At 41.4% G+C, this 12,641-nt stretch overlaps 1 protein-coding gene across 9 annotated transcripts in view; it reads left to right on the top strand.

Moving 5' to 3' along the window:
* TNIK (TRAF2 and NCK interacting kinase) overlaps positions 1-12,641 on the top strand; it is a 420,651-nt gene that overhangs the window by 300,431 nt on the left and 107,579 nt on the right. For 5 of the 9 annotated variants that reach the window (XM_070753634.1, XM_070753631.1, XM_070753629.1 and 2 more), the window contains exon 13: positions 10,742-10,852. In XM_070753634.1, coding sequence (XP_070609735.1) covers positions 10,742-10,852 — 111 coding nt within the window. The remainder of the gene's footprint in view (positions 1-10,741; positions 10,853-12,641) is intronic. The other 4 variants (XM_070753635.1, XM_070753632.1, XM_070753630.1 and 1 more) reach the window with 1 other exon arrangement.

The raw sequence follows: 12,641 nt of genomic DNA, 5'->3' as shown, positions 1-12,641 counted from the left end.
TGAAAGGCATATAGAACATCTTCCCCAGCCTTTTTTTTTATTCTGCCTGTATTCCAAGCCAGCATGACCGGCTGAGAAATTCTGGGAGTCTTAAAATTGCCAAGTTTGGAGACCCTGCATTAATAATCTATAGCAATTCAGAAGTGGCCAAATTGACATTGGATCCTCAATCTCTTGTATTTAAGTTCAGATCTAGTCTAAACACTATAGTCTAGGACAGTGATGGCGAACCTTTTTCCCCTCGGGTGCCGACAATGCATGCGCACACACTATCGTGTCTACACGAGTGCCCACACCCATAATTCAATGCTTGGGGAGGGCAAAAATTGCCTCCCCTGCCCCCAGAGGCCCTCTGGAGGCCAGAAATGGCCTTTTCCCCAATTTCTGATGGGCCCGATTGGCCTGTTTTTCACCCTCCCTAAGCTCCAGAGGCCCACCACCAGACATTCACACCCCACCTCCAAATTGGGGGTGTTTCTTATATATACCATTTTAACTCAAGAGCAATGTCTCTATTTACATATAATAAAGTGATTCCAATTTATTTCTTATAGCTTGGTCTCGGATTCTACTAACCATATATGGTCTCACCTAGTCCCATCAGTTGTCACAAATCAGTTTCATTAACCGAATTCATCCTCTTATCCATAATCTCAAATTTAATATGATCCACCATGTACCGGTATCAATTTTGCATTGTGCATTTTGTCACACCCAAGACTATTACTGCGGACCTACAGATGCTCTCAAATAAATGAATATAATGATTGGTCTCTTAAATTGGGGTTTCTTTTTAAAATTAACTTAAATATCAGATTTGTTTATATTGTTTTATTACTGTTGTTAGCCGCCCCGAGTCTGCGGAGAGGGGTGGCATACAAATTTGATAAATAAATAAGTAGGTAGGTAGGTAGGTAGGTAGGTAGGTAGATAGATAGATAGATAGATAGATAGATAGATAGATAGATAGATAGATAGATAGATAGATAGATAGATAGATAGATAGATAACGATATGTCATAAGGGTCTTGGAAGACAGAGGGTGAAGCCACAGCCTGTGGAACAGTCAGACAAAAGGGGGCTTAGCTTGCAGAAGGAATGTGCAAACATCTCAAAAGAGATCCTATCTAGTTTCTTGGACTGTAAAGGTGAAGGGAGAGAGATGTAAATCTGAGACCTGCAAGATTGATGTCAGCCAACAAAGTATCTTTAGACACAGCGGTGTATAAGACACACCAAGATTTTGAAGAGGCAATTTTTAAAAAGTTTTTGTTCTGAGCCCCCAGAAGCAATCTTACAGGCCTCCCAAAACCTCTGCACCCCATTTTTTTGTAAAAATGGGCCCATTTTTCACAAAAACGAGCCTATTTTCCACCCATTTTTGCAAAAAATGCATAGGGTTTGGGAGTTCGGCAGAGTGCTTCTGGGGACAAAGGGAAGGCAAAAATGCCCCCATTTTTGAAAAAAATGCCATGTTTTTTGTAAGAAAGGTATGTGTTTTTCCTCCCCCAGCCCCCAAGAGCACCCTGCAGGAGTCCCAAACCCTCTGCCCCCTCATTTTTGTGAAAAACTGGCCCATTTGCTTTTACAAAAATGAGATAGAGGGGTGGGACTTTGGGAGGCCGAAAATGGCTGCATTTCCACCCTGGGTTTGTTTGGAAGGTGGTGGAGATGCTTTGTATACTCCAAAAGATATGGTACTCCAAGCAGGAAGTATGGCCAGATAGTTAATTCTACTGTACTGTAAGCTTACATTAGCAAAATCTTATAATGTTCTTTTGGACTTCCAATGCTTCATATTAGTAAATCTGACATCAAAAGAAATTTTGATTTAGTTTCTGGTGTTCCAACAGCTCATTAGCCTTAGGCGATATGAACAATAAAAGCACAGTAAATCAAATAAAAAAGATTGTTGAGTAATGTTTCCAGTTTCTTCAGTTTCTTCAAAAACATTTACCTTGGCAAATTGCTTTTACCATCAGAGTTGTCAATATGTACCGATTTGTCAGGGCCTAGAAATATTTCAGTAATGCAATTTACAGTGGTTAACACCCTATGTAGTATTTTTATAGTCAATTTTAATGACTTTCCAAGATACATTTTGACTTAATTGTATGCAGGTCCCAAATCCTCTTTCATAGTTTTTATCCATTTTTTTAAAAAGCATTGTATTTTATATAAGACTTTAACATGGGAGTGAAAAGTTCCTTTGATTTAAAATAACACTGTACTTCAAATACAATTAGTGGTCTTGACTATTAAAATTTAATTAAGCTCCTAAGACAAATGAAAATTTCATTTCAAGTCAAGTTGGAACATATGACCAAGTTTTCAGCAAAATAGATAAATCTTCCACTAGTAGTTATGTTCATAGGACATGACTAAAGAAAGAGGACATTGTTGATTAAAAGTGGTTGGTTGGTTCTTTGGTTGGTTGGTGATCTTGCCAAACAAATGTTCCCCAAGCAGTTTGGCACATTTCTCTCATGCTTTCTGTTGTACATACTCTTGGTCAGTTGGAGGATGATGAAGAAATTGAGGACTCTGATACAGATAGTGTTTATGAATTAGTGGTGGGCCCAGGGTTACAGGTAGTAGAACAGGTGGGACGCCAGCCACAGGATGTGGCTATGAGTCCAGAATCTAGCAAGGAAGAATCAGATGTTCGCTGGGTCAATCCCAAATTCAGAAGGGTCCAAAAACGTAAAGAACAGGTGTTTGGAAGAAGATATTAAGGGGAGGAATGGATTAAATACTGGAGTGATGTATTTGGTACATCAGTGGGTCAGTGGGGAAGAAGGGAAGCTGGGGTGGCGCAGCAGGTAGAGTGCTGTACTGCAGGCCACTGAAGCTGACTGTAGATCTGAAGGTCAGCGGTTCAAATCTCATCACCGGCTCAACGTTGACTCAGCCTTCCATCCTTCCGAGGTGGGTAAAATGAGGACCTGGATTGTGGGGGCAATAGGCTGGCTCTGTTAAAAAGTGCTATTGCTAACATGTTGTGAGCCGCCCTGCGTCTAAGGAGAAGGGCGGCATAAAAAAATTGAATAAATAAATAAAGGGTGGAGTTTCAATGTTGTAGGATGAAAAATGAAAGGTTTCCGTTCAGCTCCCAAGCAAGCAAATGCATTCTGTGCTATTTTACAGCCATTTCTCCTGTTTTTGAATCATGCTGTGAGTACATAAATCTTGTTAAACGGAGAAGACTGGGAGGAATGTATGAGGAATGCAATTAAGAAAGATAACGGGCTGAGAGGAATGTGTTAGCATGAACTGTATTTTGAATACGGAAGGGCAGAGAATAAAGATGGAGTTTCTTTGTTTATGACATACTGCATTTAGTAAGAGTTATTTGTATTAGTTAAAGTTCTACCAGAAACCAGAACACTTTCTGTTCTGTCTGGGTCACTCCGGAAGCTATGACCAACCCAAAAAGATAAGCCAGACACACCGGTGCAATGCAAATGCAGTTTATAAAGTTCAAGAGAAACAAAACTAACAGAAAATGTTCTTACAAAGCAGGAAAACACTGGAACTCCAAATATATCCACGAAGGCAATAGTTCATGCAGCAATACAGGATTCTTGCTGCCAAGACGAGGCTGTGGATAGCAGATATACACCTCCCACGGGTCTTCCAAATTGCTGGGCCACAAGCCAGGAACAGAGACGCCGAGAAACAAGACAGGGTACCGCAACTCCAAACTGATAACACTCCACATGGCTTCAAGGGCTGGCCTGCCTTATATACCCTTTCCCTGCTAATGAGGACCACACCCAAGCCCAGCTGTTCCTATTTCACTGCTGATAGTATTTCTTCAATTGCTCCTTCCTTTTATCTGAACGTCTCTGTCGCATGTCAATGACAGCTTGAGCTTCGTCCCCTAGTGACTCCAAGCTACTGGCTGGGGAGAGCCCCTCCCCAGGGCACTCATGCTGTTCTTCCTCGTCACCTTCCTGACTATACTCTCCCCCGTCCGACTGCTCAGCCCCCTCCTCTTCGCTTTCATCCTCCTCCGGGCATGGTGCCAGCAAAGACGCAGCTGGACCCTGATCGGCTTCAGGCTGAACCATAACACTTTCCATAATAAGCAGTCATATGCAGTCATGGGCTGCTGCCCACATTGGAGGGGCGGGACGCAGTGGGGGTAGCAAAAATGGAGTTTACACATAGTAGATGATGTATATTTTTGAGTGCCTGTGTATAATATGTTTGTATACATATGGCATATATCCAATTGTATATTTTGGAAGTAATAGCAAATATCTTGTATCTCTTTGAGGCGAGGAGAGGCCAGGCACCCTAACCCAAACCCTTGATGTGAGTGACATCAAGTTGGCCACCTTTAAGCCAGTCACATGACCTTTAAGCCACCACCCCGTTCATATGATCATCAAGCCACTCCCACCTTGTCACATGGCTGGCAAGCCACTCACACTCTCACACACACACTCCTACCCAGTCACATGGTTGATAAGCTACTCCCACCCGGTCTCATGACCATCAAGCCACGCCCACAAAATAAGCCACACCCACAGTGGTAGTAAAAAAAATTGTGACCCATTACTAGGCATAAGGAAAAGAAAAAAAATCAAGCATGACTTCATCATCATTTTGAGAATAATTATTTCACTACATTGTGTAGTGGCTGCTTTGATGGTATCATAAGTTGAGAGCATTTTCAGTTGAATTTCTGCTGATCATCATTTCATCTCATCTTTGAATAGCCTTGAACAGCATCATAACATTGACAGCCCCCCAAGGGAGTCTAGTTTTCCTTTTGAGTGTTTGGGCAGTGTATGGCTTCCCATTGCTTCCTCATCAATATTTAAGTTGTGGCATGGTGAATGAGGCAGAAGAGGATCCCCCTGTGCCTTGAAACAGGGAAGGGAAAAAAGGGGGGGGGAGTATCAAAAAAACTTGGCCTGAAGCATCACTTCTGAAGTTGGGCAAATAAACCTCATAATGAATAATTGATGCTTGCTCTATGATCCTTTCTCTATGTATCTATTTAATTTATACAGTTGCCCAACTCACAAGTTTTGGTTTGGGGCAGCGTACAACAAAAATAAACAATAAAACAATAAAAACGTCAAACGCAATCAAAATATTTCTTTGAAAAATAAACATTTGAAAGTCAATCCATAATGAGTCATATCAAGATCCCCATTCGGTCAAGGACCTCGGAGGGCTAATAACTAAAGATCTAAGTGCCAAAGCCCACTGCAACAACATCGCCAAGAAGGCTTCAAGAGTTGTTAATCTAATCCTAAACCATATCAAGATCCCCACTCGGTCAAGGACCTCGGAGTGCTAATAATTAAAGATCTAAGTGCCAAAGCCCACTGCAACAACATCGCCAAGAAGGCTTCATGAGTTGTTAATCCTAATCCTTGCTCTGGCAATCTCACACTACTTACCAGAGCTTACAAAACGTTCGTCAGATCCATCCTAGAATACAGCTCATCTGTTTGGAACCCATACCACATTTCTGACATTAACACCCTCGAAAATGTCCAGAGATACTTCACCAGAAAAGCCCTTCACTCCTCTACCCGAAACAGAATACCCTATGAAACTAGACTTACAATCCTGGGTCTTGAAAGCTTAGAACTATGACGCTTTAAACATGGTCTAAGTGCCCTGTCTGTTGAGATGTAGGAAGCTGTCATAGTAAGTCTGTGAAACTGGAGACTTCTTATCTCATGAAGGAATGCATGAGTCTACGGAGAGGGGTGGCATACAAATCTAATAAATAAATAAAGTAGCTTTGGTCTTTGACAGCAGCCTAGCTGTGGAACTGTTATCTCTTCATTACCCTCACTGAGAAATTGCCAAGATTATATCACATGCATGACTTTGGCTTTTAAAAAATGAGAGTTTCTATATAAAAAGACTGATTTGAAATATCAGTGAGTGGATTCCTCCTTTGCTTTCAAGCTACATAGCTCTAGATAGAACAAGTAGTAGGTTGCTTCTCTCCTTGATTAATTTCCACCCATTGCTTCTTTTCCTGCCCTCAGATATTTTGGTTTGACTCCCTTTTCTTTGTGACAGCTCCTAAGATATTGGAACACTGCTATCATGTCACCCCCAGTTCTCCTTTTCAGGAGACGTACCCAATTCCTTTGACCTTCATATAATTTAACCTTCATTCGCCTATCACATTTCCAGTGCCCTTTTACCTATTTAATTTTCCAAAATTTCCAATTTTTCCTATTTTAATTTTGGTCTCTTTTTGGAAAGTGATCGTCAGTAGGTAGTAGCAAATGAGAAGTAAAAGTGCAAGTCACAAAAGGCCACAAAATCCAACCCCCTGCTAGATTACAGCCTCTCAAACAGATGGCAAACCTGCCTTCGCTAAGCACAACCTAGGAAGAGGAGTTTTTGAAACTCCTAGGTAATTGTTAGCACGAAAAGGTGTAATTGCATTTGCATGCAACAGTAAGTCAGCTAGTGGTTATGCTCCATTGCTTCCATGCCGAATAATTGTATGTTTGATAATGACATACAAAAGCAGGAACTCTATTTTATTCCCTTTGAAAGAAACCAGAGTCTGAAACACTAGTCTGTGGTTGATTTCCGAGTAGTGGTGTGCTTGTGCAAATATTATGATAAGGACATCCCAGAATGAGCTGCTTTGTTTTACGTGTTTGAACCCAGCTTGCAAGAAGAATTAAATGAGAAATTGTTTAAGTTTCTAGGAAGAATTCTGGCTTCTTTGGATGAGGATGTGTTCATTTTACTTGGTCACTTTAAGACTTGTGAACTTCAATTCTTTGCTGGCTGGGGGATTCTGGGGATTGAAGTCCACAAGTCTTAAAAGTGAATTTGGAGACCTCTACTTTATCTGATGCCTATTTTGCATGGAAACACCCATGAACTACAGGTAGTCCTCCACTTACAAAACTTCATTTAGTGACTGTTTGAATTTACGGTGGCACTGAAACAAGTGACATATGTTTATTTATTTATTTATTTATTTATTTATTGGATTTGTATGCCGCCCCTCTCCGGAGACTCAGGGCGGCTAACCGCAATAATAAAACAATGTACAATAATAATCCAATAAATACTAAAAAAGATTAAAAACCCATTAATATAAAAAACCAAACAAACATACAGACATACCATACATGAAATTGTAAAGGCCCAGGGGGAAAGAGCATCTCAATTCCCCCATGCCTGGTGGCAGAGGTGGGTTTTAAGTAACTTACGAAAGGCAATGAGGGTGGGGGCAGTTCTAATCTCTGGGGGGAGTTGGTTCCAGAGGGCCAGGGCCGCCACAGAGAAGGCTCTTCCCCTGGGTCCCGCCAAGCGGCATTGTTTAGTTGATGGAGAAGACCCACTCTGTGGGACCTAACCGGTCACTGGGATTCGTGCAGCAGAAGACGGTCCCTGAGATAATATGGTCCGGTGCCATGAAGGGCTTTATAGGCGATAACCATAAAATATGATCATCCAAATTCAATGTTTGGTAACTGACTCATAATGTTACAATGTCTTAGGGCTTTTAGTGGAAGCATTGCTGCTTTTCACCATTTAAAAACAACAAATCAAAAGGGCTTCCAACATCTGATGGCGAGATTGGTGACGTGGATAAGGAAAAGGTTTGCAGCTCTTTGCAGCTTTTTATAAATGAAAATGGGCAATTTGAGATGCACATCCCTGGGTTGCTTTAGAGAGGAATATATGTCGCATTTTATAAGGGCAAGAGCATTAACACGTTCAGGATGTGATTGGGGAATTACACGTTAGCCAAAATAGCAGAAAGCCAAATCCGGTCAGTCGTCTGCTTGTGCATGTCGAATGCTGGCCCAGCCTGCTTTAACGACACAATTACTGAAGGGGTTTAACACATCTTCATTTTTCTTTCAAGGCACACCGGGCCAATTGTAGACACATCTCATCCATAGCTACAATCAATACGGAGTATGCCTCGCACCGCAGACCCGAGTGGCATGTAATTATGAGGCTGTATTGATTTTCTCCACAAAGAGGCTGCTAACATAGAAAAAGCAGCTTGACTTTCAAATGACTAAGCCGACAGCCTTTTTTTTTTTAAAAAAAATTGTCCTAAAGAAAATTAACACGGCTTGGTGAAAAGCCTGAGTCCCATCCTGGGCACAGTGTGGCAAACAGTTTCAGGAGGGTCTCTTTCTCCCTGGTTATAAAACCCAGTCATTCCAGTTTATTCTAAACGTAGTTCTCTCCAATTCCACCAATATAGAATAAGAAAGATGAAATAGTGAAGTTATGGATTGATTGCGTATTAGCTGTTACAGGAAAAAATAGGGCTTTAAACGGTAGTGAGTTCTACATGGGGGAATTGAGGCACACACACACACACACCGGGCCTATACAATTTATGCATGGTATGTTTGTGTGTATGTATGTCTGTTTTAATAATGGGGTTTTTAAAAGTTTTTTACATTTATTAGATTTGTTATGAACTGTTTCATTGTATGCTGTGAGCCGCCCCGAGTCTGTGGACAGGGACGGCATACAAATCAAATCAAATCAAATCAATCAATCAATCAATCAATAAATAAATAAATCCCGCATACATGCAACGCTACTAAACATACTGTATTTTTCAGAGTATAAGACACATCGTAGTATAAGATGCACTTTAGTTTTTGGGGAGGAAAATAGGGAAAAGAATCTCCTTTCCAGATATTCATCTTCATCCATAGTCTGGTCAGCTTCAGCACATTATTAGGGCTTTAAAATAACCTTATTTGGAGAGAGAAACAATGAAAGAGCTTGCAAAGCCAGTAAGAGCTGGGAAAATCGTTAGCACCTGGTTTGGGCTGGAAATAAACATTTCGAGCAAGTAGAGCAATAAAAAAAAAACCTGCAAAGATTTAGGTCTTGGAAAATCTTCTTCTAGGAGAGTAACCATGAAAGAACTTGCAAGCCAATAAGAGCTGGGAACATCGTTAGCATCTTAGCGCTGCAAAGAAACTTATTTGGAACAAGTTAGAACAATGAAAAAAAACCTGCAAAGACTTAGGTTTTGGAAAACATTCTTCGCAGAGAGTAACAATGAAAGGACCTGCAAGCCAGTAAGAGCTGGGAACATCGTTAGCACCTAGTTAGGGCTGGGGGGGAAAAGCTTAGAAAAAAGCTATATTCAGAGTATAAGACTCACCTGAATTTTCAGCCTCTTTTAGGGAGGAAAAAGATGTGTCTTATACTCTGAAAAATATGGTATGTCCCTGGCAGGTGGGCGGAGCCTCCTGCCACCAGCACTATTGGTTCATAGAACCAGGCCATGCCATACCAGGAGCAACCCACCACTGGCTTTTAAGCTCCTTCTTCTCGGGGGTGGCAATAATAATTTGAGAGAGTGTTTCCATGAATTTTGTACTTAATGTTAGTCTTACCCTTCCACCTACATTTTGGTAATAAAAACTCCTGCATGTAATCTCCAACGATTGAGTGAGCTTCCATAAGATGATAAGAATGCCTCTAAGATGGCCAAACCTTTGAGAGGCTACAACTATTTTTTCCTGAACTGTTTGGAGAAGGCATCTTTGGAAAACAAACCCTATGTGCTCTTGGAAATTTGATTTGTACTGTTTTGTTCTTGTGAGCTGCTCCGAGTCTCCGGAGAGCATACAATTCAATTCAATTCAATTTATTAGATTTGTATGCCGCCCCTCTCCAAAGACTTGGGATGGCTCACAACAATAATAAAAACAGTATAACAATGGAACAAATCTAATAATAAAATTACATTAAAAAACCCCAACAATTTAAAAACCTTACAACATATACATACCAAACATAAAATATAAGAAAGCCTGGGGGAGATGTCTTAATTCCCCCATTCCTGGCGATATAGGTGGGTCTTGAGTAACTTGCAAAAGACAAGGAGGGTGGGGGCCGTTCTAATCTCCTGGGGGAGTTGATTCCAGAGGGCCAGGGCCGCCACAGAGAAGGCTCTTCCCCTGGGGCCCGCCAAATGACATTGTTTGGTCGACGGGACCCGGAGAAGGCCAACTCTGTGGGATCTTATCGGCCACTGGGATTCGTGCGGTAGAAGGCAGTCCCGGAGGTATTCTGGTCCAATGCCATGAAGGGCTTTAAAGGTCATTACCAACACTTTGAATTGTAAATAAATAAATAAACTTAAGTCCAACAAATTTGATTGTAACTGGTTTAAGATTCTTTTTTGTTGCTATGTTTAAACCACTTCTTAACTTCTAAATAAAGAATGGGCTGCTGGGGTTAGGGGAAATTAAACTTTACTATTGTCCATTTATTGGTATAAAGAATAGCATATTTTGTCTCATAAGGCAGGATGTCTTATGTAAAAGGCTATCCTTCAACTGAATCTTAAGGACATGGGGGTCAAGATTGTTTAATTTGAGTGCTTCCCCCAGCTCTCTACCACCTGCGTGTTTCAAATGATTTCCATATAATATGCTTGTGTGGGATTGTGATGCATTCTCAGTCTCCTTGAACAGATTTCCCCCTGACATTATAATTATAAGAACAAACATGACTATTATAGCCATCGGATAGTACGGCAGAAAGGATCTTCATTGTCGCTTGGTTGCTTTAAAGTATATACTTTGTTATGCCCATGAGATTTATGATCTTGTTTAATGTTGGTTCTGTTGGTCCTACCCAGTGATGGGCCCTACCCGGTTTGGATGGGATCAACAAACCAACAAGAATTATGTGATTTTAATTATTGACTCTAATAAGTTTTGTCGGCCTTTCTTTATAGCAGCAAAGGAGAGAGAAGGAGCTAAGAAAACAACAAGAGAGAGAACAACGGCGTCACTATGAAGAACAATTGCGGCGAGAAGAAGAAAGGAGACGGGCTGAACACGAGCAGGTGACGAACTTCAGATCCAAATGATTGTATTGGGTTTTTTCCTATAGTGCGTGCTACTTTCTAAGGGTCAAACTCAGATTTGCCACTCCTTGCACAAGGGGGCGCGCATGCACGAGAGGAGCATTTGCGCATGCAACATGATGTGAACCGGTGGCGAGGATAAGTAGAACCCACCCCATGGCTTGTCCAACAGTCAACAGAATCCAGACTGACTCAAGCACATGCATTTGCCCAAATACACACAGACACAGATTGAATGCAAGTAACTTTCCACCATTCATTTAGGGACAGTTTGAAGTTACACCGTGTTCTGTCTGGGTCACTCCGGAAGCTATGACCAACCCAAAAAGATAAGCCAGACACACCGGTTGAATTCAAACACAGGTTTATAATGGTAAAGAGAAAAGAAGCCAACAGAAAATGGCCTTACAAGTCAGGAAAGCACTGGAATTCCAAATAGATACACAAAGGCAATTGTTCATACAAAAACACAGGATCCTTGATGACAAACGAGGCTGTTGCTAACAGGCACAAACCTCCCACAGGTCTTCAAGACTGCTGGGCCACGAGCCAGGAACAAAACGCTGAGAGAAAAGGCAGATAACTCCAACTCCACTGTGATAACACTCCACGCTACTGGAATGGTTCTCATGCCTTATAAACCCTTCCCTGCTAATGAGGACCACACCCAAGCCCTGGTGTTCCTCATTCAACGCTGATAATATCTCTTCAGTTGCTGCCTCCTTTGATCTATGTGTCTCTGTCGCATACTAATGACAGCTTGTGCCTTATCATCCAATGACTCCAGAGACTCCAAGCTACTTGCTTGAGAGAGCCCCTCCCCAGGGCTCCCAGGCCCCTCTTCCTCGTCACTTTCCAGATTGATATCTCCCCAGTCTGGCTGCCAAGAACTCTCCTCTCCTCTTCGCTCTCAGCCTCCCCCGGGCATGGAGCCAGCAGAGACGCAGCTGGTCTTTGATCTTGCTCAGGCTGAACCACAACACCCCGTACTGAAAAAAGTTACTTACAATGAGTCCCTGCACTTACCATCGTCACATCACCCTCTTGATTGTATGAACAAAACTTAGATGCTTAGCAACTGCTAAGCAGTTACAGCATCCCAGGGTCCATGTAATTGTCATTTGTGACTCTTAAGCGAAGTGGGTTTGCTAAATGAAAATCACAAGAGCGCCACTGTGCTTGTGATTTTTACTTCAGCTTTCCTCTGCTTTAAATGCTGAGAAAGATATGATGTCAGTCAAGTGAGCCCACGTGGTTTCTGGAATTCAACTCATGAGGAATCTGACTAAAAGGGGCTGCTCTTATAACCTCTTTTTGCATTCCTCCCCTTTGGAATGCTTCCCGGAGCACTGGGATAATTAGCAAGAAAATAATGTTTGCATTTGCGTTCATTTGAGAGAGGGATTACAAGAGAGTAAACAAGCACACAATAGAGAATATATTTCACAGCCATAGTGTATTTGTGCATAATATACAGTAATCCCTTGCTACATCATGGTTCATCTTTCGCGGATTCGCTATTTCTTGGGTTTTCAAAGGGGGATTAAATCCATTAAATCCATTAAAAAATTTAAATCCATTAAAAATTCATAAAATTCTTCTACAGTACTACTGTACTCTATTAAAGAAACTGGTAGGATATAACATGTAGTTCCAGCTGAGAAACATTATAGAATGACTGTTTGATGCAAAGGGTGGGTTTTAAAAGTCCAAATACTCGTTAATTGCATAAAAAATATATTTCATCTACTTCATGGAAATTCATTTT

The sequence above is a fragment of the Erythrolamprus reginae genome, chromosome 5 (assembly GCF_031021105.1).
Source record: "Erythrolamprus reginae isolate rEryReg1 chromosome 5, rEryReg1.hap1, whole genome shotgun sequence".
Lineage (NCBI taxonomy): Eukaryota > Metazoa > Chordata > Lepidosauria > Squamata > Dipsadidae > Erythrolamprus > Erythrolamprus reginae.
The sequence above is the reverse complement of the archived record's forward strand: the minus strand, read 5'-3'. Positions and strand labels throughout refer to the sequence as shown.